The sequence below is a fragment of the Myotis daubentonii genome, chromosome 6 (assembly GCF_963259705.1).
Source record: "Myotis daubentonii chromosome 6, mMyoDau2.1, whole genome shotgun sequence".
Taxonomy (NCBI): Eukaryota; Metazoa; Chordata; class Mammalia; order Chiroptera; family Vespertilionidae; genus Myotis; species Myotis daubentonii.
The window spans coordinates 20,064,325-20,088,559 of record NC_081845.1 but is presented as its reverse complement, the minus strand read 5'-3'; the positions used below and the strand labels follow the sequence as shown (position 1 = coordinate 20,088,559).

Here is a 24,235-nt window from a genome sequence, read left to right as displayed (position 1 = left end):
TTAAAATTGTTTATATGTTTTCAAAAATGTTATGTTCTAAAATATTCAAAGATACATAAAAATACAAAACAAAACATAATGATTAATACCAATTTTAAAGTAAATTACATAAATGAATCTAAAATTATTTACTTTGGGAAGAATTAATACAATTTTATTAAATACTTCCACAAAAACAAAATTATTTGCAATTTTAGCATTTAATATCCATCTAGTCATTTTTTTAAAAAATTTAGATTAGGCTTTACTCATGTTATGTCTATACTTATATATATGTAGATATGTTTATTTACACAAACAAATGTAAGAGTAATATAAACTGTTTAATACTGCACAATGTTCCTGAGGTACCATGCAACAATGAATGTAGACTAGGAAAGCAAGAGCATGGATGCTTAATACCACTTCATTACGTAAGAGGCAACTGCAATAACCTTATCTGAGAGGAAGGATTTAACGAATTAGTTAATTTGCCTTTTCTATTCCCAAGTGCTTACACATTCAGAATCCTTGCTGCACTCCGAAGCAGTGTCAGCGACAACCCACAAACCGTGATGACATTCAGTGATGGCCAGCATGTGTCGAGAAGATATAGGAAAAGAAGTGTAAAGTGTTTCCCCGGGGTGAAAAGGTTACTCCCCTAAGCACATGCTTAGGATTACGGGTTCTGACACCTCAGCACGGAGTGCTGTATGGATCGTAAGTGACTGAAGTGCCCACGAATTTTGTGATATGCCAGGCCTTAGGAAGGGCAAGCCCCAGGCAGAAGCCTTTCTTGCCCAAGTCCAAGAAGATGATGATTGGAAATCCTGTTCCTATGACATGACCCAGCCATGACTGTATCCCTGAGATGGTTGGAAATCCTGGCATGACCCAGAGGTATGCTAATCAGTCACCCAGAGTGTTTGGGGCCAGACATGCTGACAAGTGTAGCTCTTCCATAGTGCTAAGAGCTTGATTACCTGGGTCTCTGATATACCAGAAACCATGCTTTTCTGTTATGATGCAGCAATCTGTCTGCCATTTCCTGCTGAGAGATTTGGGGCAAATTATTAGTTCTCTGAGTCTTGGTTTCTTCAGCTATAGAATGGGTTCAATAAAACTACTTCCTACAGTTGTTATGAAGATTAAATAAGTTGATGAATCATCAAATAAACTGCCATTGCCTGATAGATACCTATTTTCATTATTCCTGATGTAAAATTTATCTCTCCACTCTCCATCCCACTGTTTGAACAATAAGTTCCATCAATTCTCCCTGACATACCCTCAGATAAGAAAATAGATGTGTTTTTTCCTAAAGAAAGAAATTCTATGTCCAAGAAAGTTACTCTACTTCCCCCAAACTCTGAAGGAAACAGTGACTGCCATCCTGTTTCCCCTGCCTCGCAGCGGTGCCTGGGTGTCCCCCAGTCCAGAAATGTTCTCTCCAGAGAACAAGCCCCCAGACTTCCCAGGTGGGTGAGTCAGTTGTCCAACGGCCTGGAATGGAGGAGTGGTTTGACTGCTTCTTATACAGTTGTTAGACTAGTCCTCCAGTTTATTGAATAAACATATGGCGCTTGTGGTTAGCAAAATGCAACAAAGGGCTAGCCTGAACCACGTGTCGGGGGAGGGACGGGTAACCATGAGGAGAGTCTGTGAGTAAGTCAAAACAAAATCATCACACCAAAATACAGCGGTGTGCCAACGTTCTGAGTCAGGGGAGATGAAGCTGATTGAGAAACAAGGACAAAGTTGCAAAATGAAAAGCAAGTTTGTTAGATGGGGGAAGAGAATGTAAGAAGATTCAAGATGCAGAATGGATTAAGTATTTGTTTTCTGGGGCAAGGAGGGCCATATCAACTTTGTAGGGATGTTGTCATAGTTACAGACCGTGTATGTAGCCTGTTTTACATTTTAGGCTTTCAATAATTGGTGGTAGTATATCATTTTTAGTTAAGATGTTACCCCGTGCACACTTTTTGGAAACGGGCATATTTTTAGATTACAACCAAGAGGAACACATCTGGAAAATATTTATGAAAGGAGATATATGCTTCTTGAAACAGATACCAGTAATTTATTTTAGTAGGAACTCATGGATATCTGTGTCAGAAATGACTCATTATGCTTCCTTTCCTACCTGTTGTATCTCCACTGCAGATTCAAACAGCTGACAAGGGAGAATCTGGAAAGCATGGGTCTCAGTGCTCACCTCACAAGGGTAGTTTCGGTGATGATAACAATAATAATAACAACAACAATAATAACTAGTATTACATACAACCCAGTGCTCCATACATGGATTCACACCTAAAAGGTAACACCAATAAAATGTGCAAAAAGAGTACTATAATGGTCTGTTATTTTTTAAATGGGACTTCTCTTAATTACTGGAAACTTTGAGTCACCTCAAGTCAGTATTGTTATGCTTTGTTTGCAAGTTACATTCTAGGTCATAGTTTTCAAGGGCCTGAAGGGAATGTGCCTCCGGTGCCTTTGTGAAATTCACTCTCCTTCCCTGACATTACACACGACATTAGACAGAAAGGACGAAAGATACTTAAAACCTTCATCTCTAGAAGTCTCTGCTTAGACGCAGGCAAATTCTCGACATAGGACCACAGTTCACTCCAGTTTTGGGGTCAATTTGTCTTTCGGAACAGAGCGAGAAAACAGGTTGTTATTTTCTTATGCTATAGTATTCTATTTATCATGACTATCTAATGCTTTATTTACATTTCAGCTACACAATGCCTTTTTAAATAATTATCTCATTTCACTCACATTAGAGAAATTTTTAAAAACATTTTAAACCCTGAAATCTTGGCATATGGAGACAATGCACTAACCAAGTACCCTACCAGGGCCAAAAGCTGTGTTTTCTATATCTAGGAATTATATTCAGTTTTCCTTACACTTTCAATTTCTCTCATCATGATCCTACTTTCTTTTAAATATTTGAACATATAGTATTTATAATAGATATACAGTGGTGGGCAAAAGTAGGCTTATATTAGTTTGTATGGAGGAAGTCATGCAGGTTATGATTATTACAATAGCTTTGTTAGCTATATTTTGCATATTCACAACTGTAAACCTACTTTTGTCCACCCTTGTGTAATCTAACATTAATTTTATCACTTAAGAATTTATTTCTGTGCTGGCAGTTCTCCAATATTGAAAAAAGTTTTCCCCTATAGCTTTCAACTCTTTAGATGTTTATGGTTAAAAAGTTCATTTTGACTGTATTACACCTTCATGGAAGAAATAGAATTCCACATATTCATTTTTCATGTCATATTATTGTATTCCTTTGTATTGATGTTAGAGGAGCTTATGTGGAAAAAGATTTCTTTGCTTTTGTAAATTATCAAGCCTTTAGTATCTTTGTAGATACTGCATCTTTTGGGGGGGGGCAAAGTGGGGGTGTCAATCTAGGAAAGGAAACCTGTTAGATAACTAAGCCTATGATTTCTAAAGAGAAAGACTCCTGTCTAGATTATTTTTTTATTCACACATAATCATAATACTTGGCACATAATTGGTCAATGAACAACAACAAAAAAGAAAGAAGTGAAAGAATGAACATAGAAGAAAGCTATATAATTAGAAGTACCATTCTTTTGTCAAATGATATAAATATATTTTTAAGATCTTGTTACATATTGCCTTCTTACTCTTTAGAAAATGACACCCATTTATATTACCATCAACCACAAAAGCATTTACTCATTTCCTTGCAGCCCTGACAACATTGAGCTAAATCATTTTTATGTCTCTAAGAATTGAACAGCAAACATTCAGAACCATTAATTTGTACACTAGACCTTTACATTTCTTTGTCAATTTTCTTGCTAGAATTAGGATCTCCTAATAAAAAATTTTACCTGAGAGGAATTCAATTTTTTCACACAATTATCCCATCCTACCCATTTGCTGTATCCACTTTTTTAAAAAGGTAGTTGTTGTAAAAATTCTAGATCACTACATTGCTTATTAACCTAATATTGGCCTGTTAGTCTTTTCATATGAGTCATTTATTGGTCATGAAGCTATTAAAATACCTTCAAAATTAATATCAAAGCATCTTGAAGAGTTTGTAAAGATGTGGGCAAATTAATGTATTTTAAAATCATCTAAAAAGTTTTTCTGAAAATAAGGCAGTGACAAATAAAATGTAGCAAACATCATTTTAGCATTTACAACTATACTCACAAGAAAGTGAGAGAAATCTCCAGAGAACAAAAATATGAATATAACGGAACACAAAATGAATGGAGGTTGATACTTCAGCTTTCTTAGAGGGATATGCGACTCTCAATAAAATAGAGGCTTAGAGGCAAACGGAGCATAAACCCATGCTGAAATAGCATTTAGGGAACTAGGCCTTCAGAAAGATAAGGAGATAGAAATTATATACACATATGGGCAAGGGCAGACTAAACATTATCTGTCCTGAACACACGTAGGTGCCAAGGAAAGCTTTTGGCTTCAGCCAAGGCTCTAGTTGAAGAAAATATTAATTTCTTGTAAATTTATAATCACAAACATGATGACACAAGTTTAAGGTTTGAAATACCATCTGTGGGAACTACATACCAATAAATTAACATAAATGTTGGTTCTAGACTAGTTATAATCCTGGCATACCTCAAATCAGATCACAGAGGATTACCATACACAAAGTCCTGGGAAGATAAACTCACGTAACAAATTCACTGTTCGCTGTACAGTTCTGAGTTTTGACAAATGCTTGGAATCATATAGTCAAGCCACCATCATGATACAGAATAATTCCATTTATCAAAAACTTTCATTGTGCTCCTCTTTTGTAGTCAGTGATTTTCCGTACTCCTAACCAATGGTGACCACCGGTCTGTTTAGCATCTCTGTAGTTTTGTCTCTTCTAGACTGCCCTATAAATAAAATCGCACAGAATGTACCCATATGCAATTGAGAGTTATCCACATTGTTGCAGACTTCACTATTCCAGTCTTTCTTTATTCCTAGTTGGTAGTCTTTAATAATTCCAACATCTGGTCAACTCGGGGTTGTATTGTTCAGATTTTCGGGTACTTTTTAAAATTTGAATTGTATCATGGGCATTTTGAATATTATGTTATAAGGCACTGGGTCCTGTTAAAATCCTGTAGAGAATGTTGACTAATGTCAGCAATCAGTAAACATTCAGTCTAAAAGTTTTATCTTGTGCCTAACTGGTTTGTTTCAGTGGATAGGGTGTTGGCCTGCAGACCAAAGGGTCCTGGTTTGGATTCTGGTCAAGGGCACATCATTTCCTTCAAAGAGAATTACATATCCTCTATTTTCTCTGTTTCCTCTTTTATGTGGGCTGCAACCGAGAGGTGCTGCTCAAGGCAATGCTAGCATAGCGTGTCTTTGTTCAAACTTTAAAAGGTAACCACTCTGGGAAAATAAAGATGTGCGTGTTTTGTCATTGAATTGGATAAAGACATTCACTTTGGACAGATGATTAACAAAAAGATGGTCCTTTGGACAGACTAACAAACAAAGCTGCTGTTTCTTCCCCTGACCCATAAGCCAATGTTAAAGCAGAGTGTGGAGTGAATTTTGCTAGTGAGCCGTCTTCTATCATGGGGACAAGATGACACCGTAAGGAATGGCCAAGCAACGAGAGAAAAGGGACAGAGTCCCTGGAAGACTCCATGGAGCAGAGGCTACCTTATGTCTGTGACATGAGAAGTAAATTGATTTTTATCTTTTATGAGCCACTGTATTTTTGGATCTCACTGTGGTAATTACTAAGCCTACACCTTATGTATACTTTGTTCCTATTCTACCTTAGGTATTGATCAAAACTTGACATTGACTAAGTAAATTCATCTCTCTATTAAACTCCCAGACTCATTCAGTACAGATAAAATCTCAACCTGCGATAAAATTCAGTCCTTTAATCAGAATGTCACAACAAATAGATCTTGCTGATGTGAACATAAGCACAATAACTTTGTTATATATTTGAATAGTTTTATATTTTTTTCATTTTACTAAAAGCCATGTGAAGTGGACATCATTTAGCTTACAGGTATATTGTGTTCCTCATTTTTCAATAAATTTCTGAGTAGAATGATTTACCTCTAAAAGAAAGACAGGATTACTCCCACAGTGATTCATCAAGTATTTGCAGTCAGTAAACCCAAGTCAAAATTCCAAGGAACTACAAAAATCCCATTTTTAGAACAGAGTGACTCTACAGATGTGCAGTGTGTCAATCATCACTATTGAAATGTTTCTTCTTTGTGCAAGTAATGAAAACATGGTTTTCCTTTATGCCCACTAAATTTGGGCACATCTAGAGTTTGTCAGACCAACGGAGTCTTTTAGCACAGGATGCCATGTTTATATCTGCAGGACCATATTTTGATAGATGCTTGTTAAAACATAGTATGTGCCAGGCACTATGCTTCACATCAAATACAGATTATTTTTACCTTTGAAACACATATCAGCTGCTAGTGGAAGAGACAAATGAGTGAAAATATAATTTCAATATAGGGTAATAATTTTTACAAAAGCACGGTGGCAGCCAGTCATCAATGTATTGCCTCTCGGCTCCAAATCCATCTTTCATTGCCTGCTTGGGAGAGTGAAACATTTGTCTCTTGCGAGCTGGCACCATGCTAAAGTGCGCTTCGCCAGTAGAGGGCGCTGGAGGGACACTGCAGGTGGTAGGGATGGCTTTTCTGGTTCCCGTGTGCATTGCAGCCTTCTTGCCCCTGCAATGCTGGGCCAGCATGCAGGACCTCCAGTGGAACTCACTCACCTTCAGTGGTTTTCAGCGGCACCCCACCCCTGTAGAAGTCTTTGCGATGAGATTCAAAAGTGCCCCAGTAGGCTTTCTAGTGGTAGGTGTAGCTGTGCCTCCCCAGGCAGTTTGCAGGTCATCTTAGCTGGCTCTCTAGGTGAGTTTAGTGGCGTCTTCCCATTCCCGAGCAGCAGCTTCTCCATGTGTCCTGCGGTCACTCCGGCTAGCTTCGTGTCAGCAAATTCACTGGCTCGCCTTCAAGGGTGGGTTCATGACTGTGGGGGTTCTGTCTCCTTGATGGACCCTGACTTATAAGCACTTTTTTTTTTTAATCTTAACCATAAATAAATTGATTGGCCCTAAATTAACAGTGATACATAGAACACGATATGTGTTTTCATTATATGCTAAAATACCTATATTTACAAGTGTTTCTTCTTTGCCCAATAATGCATAGTATACCTTAAATAATCACAGATTTTTGTAATTGTCTTTTCTCCCTTGGGGAATCACTATTAACTTCTTTTTATCTAAATAATACACCTGAAAGACCCATTCTCTTATCCCCTAAAAATAAATGTTGAAGAAATAGTGCAGAGCGTATCACGCCAGAGAAAATTATTTCCCTAGTTAATAAATGATTGAATTATAAATTTAACCCAAAACTTCAATAATCCATTGACCTTGGGGATTAAGTTTGTGAGAAATGGGTTATTAATCAGTCAGTCAGTGCTCAACTTCACTGCCCCATGCTCCTTATAGAGCACTCATTGCCTTGCCCTAAATTCTATTTGTGATATACATGGTCTCTTCCTTCCTGGGTTATAAACTCCTGAAGGGCAGGCATTGGGCTCGTCTCTGTGTCCCACTGTAGGATCCAAGTGGAGGGCTGCCATGTTACTAAACTGAATTCTGGAATGAACTGCCTCCATCTTCTGTATTAGTAACTTTTTACAAAAGGGTTAGGAAAAAAACCCAAAACAACAAAACAAAAACACCAAAACAACTCCACTGCATCCAGTTTCCTTCCTTCCTTTTCTCTCCTTCACACATTTTAGCTGGCTCTCCAGGGGGGAGTTTAGTGGCATAGCCTGATGGCTCATGCAGCCTCCTTTGGCTCTCTCCCCATTTTTTTTTGTAAAGATATTTCCTCTAATGAAGTTGTTGTACATTTAATCCCATCTTGACTGTTTCTTGGAGGACTCAAACTTACACACAGACAAGCAATGTGTATAAAAATATAGATAGAAACATTCATTCTGGAAACCCATTTCAGAGAAAGTATCTTTTAATCTGGACCTTGAAGGAAGAGTTGGCTTTTGGTAGGAGAAGTAAAGGACAAAGACAGGCTGGACAGTGGGATAGCCAATGACATGGTTAGAGCAAGTGGCCCGTCATGGCCAGAATGTAAAGTGCATAACAGAATATAATGAAGACAAAGGCACAAAAACAAGGGGGGAATAGGGAAAGTTCTCAAAGGTTGTCCTACGAAATTTAGTTAAATCTTAATCATTTTAGACTTCCGAATAGGAAAGTGAAAAGAAAAAACTTATCTCAGACAGCAGGTTTTTGACTACAAGGAAAATCCAATTTAAACTGACTTTAAACAGATTTTATTGGCTCACATGCCAAGAGGTAGGCATTTGGGTAGGTAGATCAATTTAATGATATTTTATGAGGACCTAGGTTTCCCATCTCCGCTCTTCATAACACATCAATGATATGTTCTTTCCCCATCCCTGCAGTGTGAATGGCCCCAGCCAAATTGCCAAACCGTGTCCTTCTCATTGTTCATCAGTTTCATGTTGGCTTAACAAGTCTCTGACTTGATACTAGTAACTAGAACTTAAATTTCTGACTACTTCCTATGTGTCAGGAACTGTTCTAAACTGTGCGTTTACTCATATACTGCTCTCCACAACTGAGATAGGTACTATTATTGTTCCATTTTATCATTAAGGCCCAGAGAATGAAGGTAATGTGTTTCAAGTCACTTAGTTATGAATGGTGGCCTAACTCAGGATTTAAATCTGAGCAGCTTGACTGCAGAGACTGGTTCTGAACCACTAGGCAAATCCCTTGGTATCACCTGGAATGCACTTGACCTTCAGGCACAAGCTCAAAAGCTGTTAAACACAAAACAATTCAACTGTTAAAATATTTTCCTTTTTTTTTTTTTTTTTTTACCAACAGAGTTAAAATAGACTCTCTATAAGGTGTGAACACCCCAAAATTTAACTTGGTAATGAAACCCAACCAAACTAAGGTGTTGAATGGACAGTAGTTAATAACACTTACCAATCAGATGTGGGGCCGGCTTGTTTTGAGTTTTGAATGACAGCTTCCTGTGACAAACACAGTTTATAATGTTTAAATCTTTCATTTGAATTTCTACCCAAGGAGAGCTCACCAAGATTGCCAGTAGGTAAATAATGATCAATTTCTTTATTCCAAAATACTTTGAGGCATGTAGGTAGTTTCTTTTTCCTAACCCATTAATTTGTTTATTCTTTATTGTTTAAAGTATTATATGAGTCTCTTTTTTCCCCCCATTGACCTCTCCTCCGCCTCCCTCTTCCCCAAGCACAATCCCTCACCCCCGCTACTGTCTGTGTCCATTGGTTTTGCTCATATGCATGCATACAAGTCCTTTGATTTATCTCTTACCCCCTCACCCCCGGCCTTCCCTAACCCATTATTTTTTATAGTTTATTAAATCTATAGGATAAGATTCTGTGGAAGTGAATTCATAACTTGCTTTTGATAAAATTCCATTTTTTCCAATTCTTTGTCTCTAGATCAACAACAAAAAAAAGCGGTAATAATATCTTTTCAGAGGCAAACTTGGTGTGGATGTTTCCGCTCTTTGCGGAACTTGAGACTCTGAAGAAGTATTTTGGTATGCTCATTGAACAACAGCTAGATTTACTGCCAAACACCTCTTTATGGAAGACATGCAAATACAGCAGAGTAAACAAGATAATTCCATTTCATTTGAAAAACATCTTCCTAATTAGATGAACTTGTTTGGAAGAAATGCTTTCTATTTGGTGCTGTAAGGAGTTTGGCTGATATTTATGATGTAGTCATAGCCAGGAGTTAAAAGTTATATTAATATTTAATGCAAAACTATTTTCTTTTCTCTCTTCTTATATTTTTAATAAAGGAAAATGCTAATTAAAAATTGATCACACACACAAAAAAGCTGGCTTCTTTGAAAGCTGATCTTTTCAAGCTGAAAAGATGTTTCCAGTAGCAGTAGGGGCTGCATGCTTACTTGTTTAAAAATGAGACATTAATAGATTTTCAATCTTTTCTTACAAGAAAAGAACCTTCCTGAAGCCTGTTGCCAACATGCCTGTCCTCTTTGTGAGTTAAAATTGGGTCACATACCCTTTCCTTAACCAATGAATGAAAGGGGTGTGACATTACCATTAAACTAATCAGACCAGACAACTTCTCCTCGGGCAGTTGGGCTATTTGGGGGGTAAGTGGAGAAATAATCATAATGGAGGACTTGTTAGGAGAGAGAACTTGTTGAGAGAACTCTGCCAAGGCAACCAGTAATGTTTATTGTAATGGTAAAGGAAATTTATAAAGAGAATTTTAGGGACAGGATGAAGAAAGAATTGAAGAGTAAGAGATTAAAATAGGTGGCTAGTTGAACAGCTACTGCAACAACCACAAGAATTGGTAACCAAAGCAGTGACAACAGAATGAATAAATGGAAGGCTATGAACCTTAACTAAAAAAACATGCACATAAGAAAGGAATCAGAAAGGCGCCATGTCAGGGAATTCGAAAGAGGAAAGACTTCTATAGAGGAGGAGGGGACGGTGAAGCGGTGAAGCAGTGGGAGGCCAGGCTTTGGCATGAGGCTGACTTGTAATTGGCCGCCACCTCCAGCTTTCACCAGCCATATTTCCTTGGGGCAGGTACACCTGAGGAATGAGGTATAATCTAGATTGGTTAAGCACTGATTCACTTTGCAGCATGGACTTCACTGCTGACTCCACCTATTGGCTATATTATCTTGGGCTCGCAAAGCCTTGGTTTCATCATCAGAGATAATATTTTGTGTCCCTATTCATTACCTATTATTGTTTGTGAGCTGGTTTTCTTTTGACATCTGCAAACATGTTATCATATACTGTAAATTCAAAATGTAAAATTGTGATGGATGCTATAAAAGATACTTCTTGTGGTGATTACATGTGATTTAAAAAAAAAAAAAAAGAATTTAGCTGTGCCCGACAGTGAATAAGGTGCCAAAGAAAAGATAGCTGTAATTTTGTCATCAAATTGAGAAAAATCTTGGCTTTGATGATGGGTAACCTTTGAGAACCAGATTCACTGCAATACTAAAATGAACAGAAAAAAAAAAAAGCAGGAGCTGAATGAGGAAGATGGTGTAAGAAACCTCTGCTATAAAATACAATGAGTGGCCCAAAGGGCCCATGACAAGGGCAGACCTGCCTCCACTTCTGCTTCTATTTCTATTCAGGACAGAGAAGCAGGGATTCAAGAGCATCAGCAGCTCCACCCTAGTCATCTGTATGTATCAAACCGGCACGAGCAGATCTGCATCTTCCTTTCAGGTTATGAAACCTTGGATTTGGTTACATTGAAAAAGTTAATTTTCCTTCTGGAATCACTTTCTTTTGGAAATGTCCCTAGATTAACTCCTGTTTTCTCGCTGGCCATCACAATAGAAGGACTCCCTCTGGTGCCTCAATCCAATCTGAAAACACAGGGAAGCCAGTCATTGTGCAGAGGGATAAAATGATATACATGCCAACAGCCAGCATTGTCTCTAACCTTAAGGAATTCCTGGCTGGCAATAGGTGGGGCATGATTTAGCTCAAGACAATCTGAAAAATGATAAAACTGTGCACTGGAGACAGCACAGTGGAGAGAGCCAGGAAGGCGGCTGGACTCTGAAGGCACTCAGGCAGCACCTGAGTCTTAAAGGGAGAGTGCAAGGTAGTCAGAGGATGGAGGGAGGGGGAGAAGAGGGAGAGAAAGAGCGTTTCTGGCCTAACAGGTTGGATTAATGGGCCAGGTGGCACCTGGTAAGGATTCCAGAAACACCTGACTCCCAGCTCGCCCATGTTTTCTGTATAGACTCTCACGGGCCCTTCTTTCAGGCTATCGGTTCATTTCAGCCATGTGGATTCACCTTGCACAGACGTGGCAGAAATGACTGGCTAGACATTTTCAAAATGAAATAATTTTGTCATCTGCAAACCATGAAGTCCATGTCCCCGGCTTCAATAGTAGCAGAGAGAACATGCTCTGGACTTGGCTCCACTTGGCAAAACACATCTTAGAGGGCTGGAAAGAAGAGAGAAGAAAGGGGGAACCCGCTGGAGTGGCTCAGGGATTGAGCGCTGATCTTTGAACAAGGAGGTCACAGTTCCATTCCGGTCAGGGCACATGCCCGGGTTGCAGGCTCCATCCCCAGTAGCGGGTGTGCAGGAGGCAGCCGATCAATGATTCTCTCTCATCACTGAAGTTTCTATCTCTCTCTCCCTCTCCCTTCCTTAAAATATATATATATAATATATAATTTTATATATTATATATATTAAAAGGAGACACATACACTGCAACAACACAAACATAAAAATCATATTTAAAAGCCAATTTTGCTTATGCATTGAATACTTACATGACGAAATTTTAGTGTATTTCTATTTCCAAATACTTGGCCAGTCCCAAGTGCAAAGCTGAGAAGCTCAAGAGTCAGGACTTAGGCCCATATCAAATTCAAGAGCTCCAGCCGCCCTGGGAGTGACTACAGATGATCTGACAGACCCACACTTCACTCACACAAGCGTCTATGGAGCACTTGCCATTCACCAGGCCCAGAGAAAGGCTGTGGGTTCACAATTAGGAATAAGCAACATTCTCCGCTTCCACTGAAAGATTTACGTTTCAAAATGTATGTTATAATATAGATTGTGAACATTTAATTTTCAAAAATTGCACAATTACTTTATACAAGACTTAAGAAAGCCATTGTCTAGAGGCAGATTTCACGTGTGCAGAGATCAATTAATTCATGACCCATCGCCCCTAGACTTTCAATTATAGGCAATTCCATACCAATTTCTTGAGCGACAGTGATTTGTTAGGATTAAAAGCCTTTCACTGTCTACACCACATACTTGACCCCAGAGGCAACTTAGGGGAGTTGTGCAGGGAGAGAGTTAAGGACTAAGCACTACTATTAGCTTCCAAACATCCCTATAAACGTACCCATCAAAATATTTGCCAAGTGCAGTGCCATGTGTCCTTTCCTTTCTATATATTTTACTTTCTTTTTCTTTATTTCTTCTTCTTCTTCCTCTTTCCCCCTCGACCCCCTGTCCCCTCCCCCCAGGGGTAGATGGGGACGAGGTGATCTTATTCAAAAAGTACCTCCACTACAGCTCACACTCTGCGCACTTCTCATTCTCCTTTTCTCAGCTCAGCTAGAGAGGTCACGTCCCGCTGAAAGGCCCTGGAGGAGCCGGGAACCGAGCATGCTCAGTAGCCGGCCGCTCTCTGAGCTCACAGCAAGCTTTGGCATCCGCTAGGCGTGGGGAAGCATCGCTCCAGCCGCAGCTGAAGACCCAGTTCCTGGAAAGCCGATCTCTGCCCAATCGGCTGCGGCTCCAGCATCCGTCCTCAGCTGCAGCCGCCGCAGCGGGCTTCCCGGGAGCCCGCCCCCACCCCACCCCCTCCCCCCACCCCCTCCCCCTCCCCCCCGCCAGCCACTTTGCCTGCTGAGCGCCGGACGCAGCCCACGGTGCCCAGCGCTTCCAGCAGCTGCTGGATGGTCGAGCAGAAATGACAGGCTTGTGGTTCACCGTGACGCGCGAGTGAATGCAACTTCTGAGCCAGAGAGAGGAGGTGTGACTCGGAAGAAAGTGCCCTGGGAAGATTGTTGCAGCGGCTCAGATCACCGTTTCTTCCTTTGCTTCTTGTCACCCTGGCGCTCCCGGCTCTTGCCCTGGGAAGGATGGTGACAGTGGTCACGAAGCTGGTGCACTGCTTCCACCTCAGGTAAGGAGGGCACCTTTGCACGCTCTCCTCTTTTCGGTGCATGTCTGAGCTCTGGAAGCCACAGATGAGAAAGGTCTGTTCGCTGTTAGCCTTGTTCTCACAAGTTTGTTTTTAACGAAGCCTGAGAAAAGGGACTTTTTGTATGATTTTAAAAATCCTTCCAGGTTGAGGTTGACAATAATCATTAGTGTTAACTTCTTACCCCTGTTATTCTTGACCCTGTTTCTGGACTCGGCTTGGTAAAATGTAGGTCTCTATTTGCAAGATGAAGTTAAAAGTACTTAGCAAACAAACAAACAAAAAGATTCTTGTCATAATCTGGGGAAAGGTACTCATGACATACAGGCAAATGGAAATCATAATTGGTAGCCTTTTCAAGATGAGTATGATTTTAATTACAGCCAACAGAGAAAAATTGAAAACATTAAAATTCTGCATCAACTTTGATCAGCATTGAACTTAAGCTGACTAGAAAGGAAATAATCATGCTACAATTATCCGGTTACTTATAAAAAAAAAAAAACACAAGTGTTCAGGGTTTCCTCTTGAAATAAATAGGAGCCCACAAATTTAAAGAAAAGTAAAAAATTAGCACCCCTTGTATTCTTCAGGTGTTGAGCAGGATGGTTTTTTTTCCCCAGAGGCATCAGTTCAAAAGTAAAGAAATATTCAAAATGTCACTTTGTGGTTGCAAATTAACATTTTTGATGGCAACTGTGGAGTCAACATCTTCAGAGGCTCTTCAGGTAAAAGAGAGAGAGAGAGAGAGAGAGAGAGAGAGAGAGAGAGGAGGCTGTGGGAACATAAACCAAGAGCTTGCCAGTAAATGGATTTAACTCTGCACTACCAAGAAAAAACTATCCAGAATGTCATGAAATAAAAGCTACAGTTTTCATTACTATTACTTTGGCTGGAAGTTTTGAAAGGATCACTTTTCCAAGTCAATCCCAAATTAATAAGCAATAGTAGGTCTACAAGTATTGCCTAACATTTAGCAATTGTAATCAAATGGAGCAGGAAAATGTTTTGTTTTTAATCTGATATTTGATTTATTTCCTGCTTAATCTAAACATAAACGTATTAGTAACAATGCATTTAAAACTGTAGCCGTGTGTTATTTCTCTAAAACAGTAAAGAACTTTGGTTACCAAACGAAAACAACAGGATTATCAATCAGGCAGTGATAAGGGGGAGGGGAGGTTATGGAGGGGGGGAGACAAGAAAATACTTGATGTTCAGTGGTAAATATTTGACAGGAGGGGAAAAGTTGGAATTTCTGGACAGATTATCATGTTTAAAGCATTCTTTTAAACATAATTTAGTGTTTGTGATCCATTCTCTTGTGGGCCCATTTAGCTATGACCAAGTGAACAGCTTCTAGTAAGAAAGGGTAATGGATCTAGCTTGTGTGGAGGTAAAACCTTCTATTTTTAGTTTATTCTGTAGGGATTCAGTCCAATCGGCTTTCTTCTATAGTAGGGACCAAGTTCTTTAAAGTCTCCTTACTAGCCTGGGGACTAGGAGAAATCCATTCCTTTCTCCCTTTTCTGATGTAAATACCTCAATTTTATGCATATGCAGCACCCCAAGTTCTGAGCTCTCAGCTGTCCTGTGGCAAGACAAAAGCTGCCCGGGTCCTGGGATGTTAATAGTCTGGCTTCTGACCTTTAAGTGTTCCTACTGGCTGGAGGTCAGCCAATCCCAACCCAGGTGTCTTTCAGTACAATTAACATAAGAAGCATCCTTTTCAGAACCTCCCAATGACCCACAATTTTATTGAGAAAAACTGACTTCCAAAACTTCTCTCTACTTGTTCTTGGTGGTCTCACCCTGTGGAATGGTTTCTGGGAGGTGCTTCCTGCCACCTCATCAATGGTGATCATTCCTGTTCTGTTAGACTTAAATTTTGTCCTTCTGCTAGGAACTGCCATCAGCAATCACCTAGAACAGTGCCTTAGCAATCAGGTGGAAGAAGAAGACAGGGGGAAAAGTTATTCCTGCATCGGGATATTGAGGAGTGGGTGGACAGTTCTTCTTCACATCCCCTCCCCTCGCATCCAGGTATGACATGCGATAAAAGTAAAACTATTTCAGTGCAAGTCATTACGTTTCCCTTTTTAAGAGGTGAGAATGGTGGCGGGGCCGTGCCACCCTCTGTGTCTGTCCCTAACCGGCCCCAGTCTCACTGCCCACCAATCTCACTACCCACCATTGATGTCTCTTCCGTATCAGATAGGAGACCAAGTGGAATTTCACTAATCCCTTTAACGTGGTTTTGTCTGTGAAGCAAATGCTTGAAATATAGTGGATTTTATTTTTCCTTTAACAATCAAAGAGTACCAGATCTTAAGTCCTATTATGTTTGTTTTTTTTCCTGCCTTTTCCTTCATTAAGGAAGAACTTATGTCTGATTTTTTTTTATTTCTACCACTATCTTTGAGATAGACTTAACTAGTATTTAGGGTTCGGTCAGGTTTGTTCATTCTCAAAACCTAGACCAAGATATAGCCTAAGTATTTCCAAGAGAGGAGCCACATGGTCAGAAATGTTTTAATATTAACAAAATACAGAACTTTCTCAGCTACCCTCACTTCAGATTTTTTTGTAGCAGTGTAAAAGAAACAAACCAACTATCTTTCTATAGCAAGGAAGTGTAAGTTCTTGACACTGATTGCTTTTGATTTAGTAAATGAATGTTCCATTACTTAGGGTGACTTCTAGCTTTGGTTTTAGCAACCTGGGGAAAGGATAACTGTACCTCAACTAGAACTAGAAATACGCAAATTTTAACTGGAGTCTCGGCAAGGAGCCAGAAACATCAGACTAGTTCCAGGGTTGGTCTATTCATCTACGAAATTCCAGGGATTCTGTCTTCTTCAAGGGCACAGAAGCGTTTAGCCAGCCAGCCACATTCAGATGGCCAGTGCTAGGAAGTTATCTTGGGAACACAGATACATACGAAGACTTGAGGATAATGAAGATAAGGCTGGTATTGTTTCTCTGTGACGCTGTTTTCTGTGGAATGGGAGGGATAAAGGTAGGTCATGATGACCTCTCTTCAAGGGGGCAAATCCAGTTGGAATCTGAATATCTGCATTTCTTGGAACAAATCACTGTCTATTTTCCACTTCTTCCTCCTGCATCTTTAAGTTTCTTGTGTTATTGTATTTGAATGTCTTGGTTGCATCACTCTTAAGTCATTGCAGAGTTCACCTGATGAATCTCTTAGAGACCTTCAGTTCTAAGAAGTCCCCATAGAAGCATGCAAAGGATACCCCTAACTAAATCCCCATTTCCTGTGTCTACTTCAGTATATCACACAAACTGGCAATGGTAATGTTGTGTCCTGCTGACAAAGAAAGTGCACAATCTTAATAACTGCCTCAAGCACATCGAGACTAATAAAAGAGAAAGATGTAAATTGGTCATCATTCCACTACACCCACCAGCCAATCAGGATGAGTATGCAAATTAACCCAATAAAGATAGAAGGTTAATTTGCATATGCAGGTGTGGAGTGAAGACTGAAGATGACTGAAGACTGAAGAGGCTTGGCTTCTCCGCTGCGGCTGGACCAAAGGCCTGGATCCTGGGTGCCGGAGGAAAACCGATGCCGTCAGCCAGGGGAAGGAAGGCCTATTGTGCGAATCTTTGCCGGAAGCCGGTCCACCCTTGCTGCTTGACACAGTTGCTGCAGGGAAGAAACATCTGCAGAGCTTATGTTTCAAGGGACCTGGCATATATGGCATATGTTTGCTTCCCCTCTTAACACTATGTGTTTTAAACAGGACCACCTCCCAGAGAAAGGTTTCCCCAGGTGAGGATTTTTCCCTGAAGTTAGGGAGGAAATAAAACCCCTTAACTAAGTGCCAGGCGGGTAGTTAATCACTTTAACTATGAACAATCACACTTAAGCTACATAATCTTTACTCCCTGGAATGGAGATAAGAAGCGCCCTAACCTTTGGAATAGAAATTGACAGGATTAAAATCAACTGGTATAAATACAGATGTAACAAGACAATAAAACACAGAACCTGGCTGGAGATCCTGGCTAGAGAACCTGGCTAGGCTGCTGATCAACTGAACGCTGTCTCTGTGTCATTCCTTCTTCGCCAACTCCGTCCACACCTTTGGGAACCCCTGGACCCGCTGGGGTTGGACCCCAACAAATCTTCATGCAACGGGCCTCTAGTTATAAAATAAACTTGAAAGCAATGTTCAGGTAAAATCTTTCCAGTTGATAGCTACCTCGCCTTCCTTACCAGATGTTTATTGAGCATCTATATGATGAGCTCTGTTGTGATATTTAACTATAGCTGCTTGGCTCTGGCCTGTGTGGCTCAGTTGGTTGGAGTGTCATCCCATACACCAGAAAGTGTCTAATTCAAGTCCCAGTGAGGGTGCATGCAGAGCCAGTCAATCGATGTTTTTCTCTCACATTGATGTCTCTCTCTCTCTCTCTCTCTCTCTCCCTCCCTCCCTCCCTCCCTCCCTCCCTCCCTCCCTCCCTCCCCCCTCCCCCTCTTTCTAAAATAAATGACAATACTAGCTAATAAAAGATTGATATGTAAATTAACCATCACTCTGTGACAAAGATGGCGGCACCCATAGTGGCTGGAGTGGGATGCTGGTGGCATCGCCCGGGCAACATGAGCCCAGCGTCTGCACCCCAGCTGTACAGAAGGAGGGGAGGGGCCTTGGGCCGGAGGCTGGGGCCAGGGACACTGGCGTCGTTGCAGGCCAGGCTGAGGGACGCCCCCCCCCCCCCGCACGAATTTTGTGCACTGGGCCTCTAGTAAATAAATAAAGATAGATTTTTGAACAGGATGGATAAAGTTCCTGGTCTGAAGGAGCTTATATTAATTACAGTGTGGTGGTGGTTCACATGGGGAAAGAGACAGTAAGATAATATCAGGATGGCTATAAGTGCTGTGAATAATAGAGAGTGTGACTTTCTGTGAGGTATGCAGGGAAGCCCTCTCTGAAGATATGTTTGATCTGTGATGAGAATGGAATTGAAGTCTGTGTACATGTTCCTAGTTGCTTGGTTTATTCTAGAGACAGATGTAGTGTAGCAAAAACAGAGAAAGGCATTGGGGGTTGGGGGAGGGTTAGGGAAAAGCGTGATGGTGGAGAGAGGAAGATTAGGGACCAGTGTGGGGAGGAGGAGAACTTAAGAGTTAGATGGATAGGCCAGGGCCAGGTCAATGAGTCTCCCAGAGACTGAATTTTTTAAGTGCATTGAACCCACTGGAGGACTTTAAAGCTTCAAGCAGCATTCTGGTTGATAAATGGAGAATTCACTGTAGGGCTAAGGGGGGAAATAGGGAGACCAGGGAAGAAGCTATAGCAGCAGACAGAGAGAAGATATTGGTAACTTGAATTAAGGAGGTAGCAGTAGAGATGGAAATCAGCGCATGTAAACTTCCTTTGTTTGTTAAATTATATTTTATTTTCAATTGAGGAAGTAATGTATTTTTGTGGTAGAAAACCTGGAAAATACACAGAATGTCCCCAAAGATACTAAATCATAACCCTACCACCCAAATGTAATTTTGGTATCTGTCCTATAGAAAACTCGGAAAATACTGGGACTTGGCCCCAAATAAATGACATATTTTATAATCTTACCACTTAATTTTACATATGATATTTTTGGTATCCTGTGAACTCTTTTTGAAGCCAACATATTATTTTAGGAAAATGGTTTATTCTGGATATTCAGATAAAACATCTCTTTTGGCTTAAACTAGAAAACAGCTTGCCATAAGTCTGGATGAAAAAATAAGTTTATGTGCCATAGAGTCATTTATTCATTAACTGTGTTACTGTACACCATACCCTTGGGGCCAGTGACCTATGGCTTACTCTGTTTTTAGTAACTATCACCTCCCATATCTCAAATTGCTACCATTACATTCCGTGGGATTAAGAAGGCTGAATTTGACCTTCTGACTATATATGTAAATTTTTTTTTGTTGTTAATCCTCACTGGAGGGTATTTTTCCACTGATTTTATTTATTTATATTTATTTTTAATTTTTTTAGAGAGAGTGGAAGAGAGAGAAATATTGATGTGAGAGAGACACATCGATTGGTTGCCTCCTGCATGTGTCCCAGCCAAGGCCAGAAATCGATGAGCCTGCAACCAAAATGGGTGCCCTTGACCGGAATTGAACCCGGGACCTGCAGGCTGATGCACTGAGCCAAACCAGCCAGGGCTGTATATGTAAATTGTATTATTCTCTATCCCTGCTTTTGCAAAGACTTGCTTACTAGAACTTCCACACCATTTTTGGAATCTTGTCACTAGAGTTAGCCTGGTAAGAGGCTGAACTTGGGAGGCCTGCCCTGGCCTATAGTGGACCGAGGAAATCTTTGGGGCTGGGAGGACCAAACATTGATTTTTTTTTTTTCTTTTTGATTTTGTCATGGTTCTTTTACCTTCCAGAAGTACTTACCAGTAAGAAAAGAACTGGACTTCCCTTTCCTGAAACATGAAAGGGAGTAATCTTGCAATAGTCTCCTCTGGCTTTCCAAGAATGTGCCCTTTTCACCTCTTATTCTGGTTTAAAAATGCAATGCATTTTACAAGTGTGTCATATCTTGTTTATTGTTTAAAAATATTAGTGGTTTGTTTGCTTTGTGTTTTCAAGCTTTCAGAATGGGTTCATATAGGTTCCTCTATTAAATACACATTTGAGACTACACGTGATGTTTTTCCAAACATCTGAAATTCAACATATCTACAACAGAATAGGATTTATTTTTGCTTTGGTTGCTTTTCCTGTTGTATTTCTTGACTCAGGTAAGAATCTTACCTTTCTAAAGTCTCCTGACTGAGAAAGGGGAGAATCTTCTTAGGATCTTTCACCTAATAGGAAAGAATATCTATGCAGGTTCAGAAAAGTTTCCCCAATTTTTCCTCTCATCCATTCTACTGAACACTATCTTGGTTCAATAAAGTCCTTCCATCTTTAACTGGGTTGTTAAGCATTCTCCTTCAATGCTCTCCAGACAATCTCTGAACTTCTGAGACATTCAAGCGACAATTTGCCTTCGTTTTCTAAGTCTATCTCCTTCCTCTTTCACCAGTTTACTCCGTGGTCTAGCCGTGTTGATCTTTGTTTTTTTTCTGTGTGTTAATTTTAAGCTTTCTACTTCTGCACCTACTGTTTTCTCTACCCAGAATACCTTTCTTCTCCTTCCCCAAGTTACAGAATTTTATTCATTCCTGGAGAGCCAGACCTAACATTAGCTTTCTCGGGGCTCATCAATCTTCCCTTTTACATTCCTGGAGTAATTATATCATTATTAAAGCATCGTTTCTTTTCTTTCTTTCTTTCTTTTTCTTTTTTTTTTCAGTAGCCACTCAGTGGTAATTTATTCATTCGTGTTATTACCCAATATTGATTGTATGCCTTCTATGTACCAGATATTCATTAGTTCGGGAAGATATAGGGATGAGTGGGCTCACTTAAGCAATTCTTTCACTTAATCCTGAAACCATGAGCTGAGATTCTTGAATTAATGGGCCAGAGAGTGTGACTTATTGGAACAGAACTATCACAATTGGAACAACAATATGATATCAGATGTCTCACCGGCATTATTTTTACATTCTAAGCTCCCTCAACTAATAGTAATAATCCTATTAGAGCTCTTTTCTCATTCCCTGCATAGATAACATTGTTGTTGGTGTTTTTTTTAAAAATGGACTTTATTTTTTTAAGCACTTTTAGGTTTACAGCAAAGTTGAAAGGACATTTCTCATGTACCCCCTGCCCTCACACATGCCTAGCCTCCCTATTATCAACATCTCCCACCAGAGTGGTACATGTGTTGCAACTGATGAACCTGTATTGACACATCATAATCACCCAGAGTCCATAGTTTACATTAAGGTTCACCCTTGGTATTGTACATTCTATGGGTTTGGACAAATGTATTTATTATGCATGTATCCTCCATTATAGTCTCATACATAGTGTTTTCGCTCCTTTAAAAATGCTCTGTGCTTTTCTGATTCATCCTTCCCTCTCCCCTAACCACTAGCAACCACTTACCTCTTATTTATCACCGTTTTCCAGAATGTCAGATAGTTGTAATTGTATGGTGTTTTCAGTTCGGCTCCACTCATTTTGTAATATGTGTTTTGTTTTCCCATTTTCTTTTCATGACATGTTAGCGCATTCTATTTATTGCTGAATAATACTCCATTGTCTGGGAGTACCACAGCACACTGTCTATTTCTAATTATATTCTGTTCTTGTTGTTGGACTTGGGTTTATGGGGGTAGGGCTTTGATATTTGGTTCCAGGCACATAGTATGAATCTATTTAATATTTACTATGTGAAAAGGTGATGAGTGAGTAAATGAGACACAACACGGTCTCTTTTTCTCCTTTTCCTTGTAGTCTGTTCTTCTTCACCTGGAAGAAACTTCCATATTGAATAAATCTGTGCTCATGGGAGAGTGTTTATTTATGGCTGAGAGATGGTATGTTTCATCTCCCCCCGCCCCCCCAACTAGTCTGCCATCATTACTTAAACTCAGGGCTCAGCAAACTATAGTCCTTCTGCCAAATCTGGCCTGACACCTGTTTTTGTAAACGAAGTTTTATTGGAATACAGACACACCCATTCATTTACATATTGTGAATGACAGGGTTGAGTGGTTGTGACAGAGACCATATGAGCTGCAGGGCTGGAGACACTGACATCTGGGCCTTTACAGCAAACATTTGCCGACCTCTGCTCTAACCCAGGAAGGAGGTCAAAGTGGCAAAAGTGATCACTTGTGGGAACATTTCCACAGTAGCAGCCGTTAGGTCCTTTTATAAAGAAATACATTTCTTAGATTTATTTTGATCTGTGTGTTGAATATGGAAACTATAAATCAAATCTGGTGAAAGGTCTGGTTGCTTTATTTTAGTAGTTACATGATGATGATTTTGACCTAGCTCATTTTTTGATTAAATATCTGTTCTCAAACGAGCGCGAATCAGAATGACCTGGAGGGCTTGTTAAACCTCTCCCAGTGAGGTTCCAATGCAGCAGGTCTGGGTGCTGAGCTGGAAGTTGCATTTCCAAGCAAGTACCCAGATGTTGCTGATGCTGCTGGTGCAGGGACCACATCTGAGAACCATTAATTGAGAACAATGTCCCAGAAACGCCTAAGGAATCTTTTGAACGATTTTTAAAATTGATGAGAGGGAGAGAGAGAGAGACATCAATGTGAGAGCAAAATATTGATTGACTGTCTCCTGCATGTCCCCTACTGGGGATTAAGCTTGCAAGCCCAGCATGTGCCCTGACAGGGAATTAAACTGGCAACCTTTTGGTGCATGGGATAACCAACTGAACCACACTGGTCATGGCATGGATTTTTTAAAATTCTATTTAAAACATAAAACATGCTTGGGCCTCACTCCAGACTTACTAAGTCAGATTCTCCAGGTTTGGTCTATATTTTTAAAAGACTTTGATGAATACTGATTTCATCATCATGCTTTTCAGAACTATCATATGGGCTTTGCTAGTCAAGGTGTGTATAAGATGTTTTGACTACTAAGTTTGAAGTACCAATTACATATAGATTTTATTACATTCTCAGTTTGAAGAAAAACTAGAAACTAAAATGTTGTTTATTGCATGTCCATTACATTTAGTTTTTAGTGGACTTTAGTCCAAAAGGTACACTGTGTTCAATTCAGCAAAAATTCTTTTTATTTTCCTTAGTAAAATTAGTAAGTATTAGTTTGTAAGTTTTGTTTTTTTACTATGAAAAATTAATTATAATTGTATACTTGATAATTTCCCTTTCCACTTTTCCTGAAAGTGAGTGAGGTTTTATTTTGAAGGAAAGAACGAATAGCTCACATCTCATCACCCATTCATGGTTAAATGGGAGCAAGTTCAAATGTATAAGTACCTTCTGGAAATAGCTAGCAGTGGCATGAGTGAAGTTTTCTTTCCTGGCTCTTCCTCCTGTGTGTGCAGGGAGAAAACATCCCTTAACACCTGGGTAGATGTGTTGTTTTTTTTAAAGCAGCATAAAGCCCTGTTGCTCTGGATGTACTTTTGTTTAGAGATCTACTTCCCCACCATCACCATTTCAGCACACTATATAGCTGTGTTCATTTTAATTTTGTTGATTGCTATTTGTAATGTTCTGAAGCTAGTATTCTGTCAGAATACAAATCAGGAAAAACAACCATGAATAGTAAATGTAGAACCAAATCTTTGGTACTTTGGCAGCTAATGTAGTAGCCTTGACAATCATGGGCCACACAAAGAACTCTTAAGCACTGGGTTATGAAGACCAAGCATTTTGGTCACGCCTTTGGTCTATACTTTAAAAACACAACAATAACAACAACAAAAGAAAAAAACAGAAAGCAAATAAAAATAC

The 24,235-nt window shown here is 39.8% G+C and overlaps 1 protein-coding gene and 1 long non-coding RNA gene across 2 annotated transcripts in view; one reads left to right on the top strand and one right to left on the bottom strand.

Annotated features, from left to right (window-relative positions):
• Positions 1 to 8,016: 8,016 nt before the first annotated feature.
• LOC132236435 (uncharacterized) lies at positions 8,017 to 13,467 on the bottom strand. Its single transcript, XR_009453310.1, has 3 exons — positions 13,193 to 13,467; positions 9,068 to 9,114; positions 8,017 to 8,895 (listed from the first exon to the last, which is right to left on the bottom strand). It is a non-coding gene; the product is annotated as an uncharacterized LOC132236435 (long non-coding RNA).
• Positions 13,468 to 13,760: 293 nt separating this feature from the next.
• The window catches only part of ARHGAP18 (Rho GTPase activating protein 18), a 169,122-nt gene continuing 158,647 nt past the window's right edge, over positions 13,761 to 24,235 (top strand). Inside the window, exon 1 of the mRNA XM_059700296.1 lies at positions 13,761 to 13,819. Coding sequence (XP_059556279.1) covers positions 13,776 to 13,819 — 44 coding nt within the window. The 5' untranslated portion in view covers positions 13,761 to 13,775. The remainder of the gene's footprint in view (positions 13,820 to 24,235) is intronic.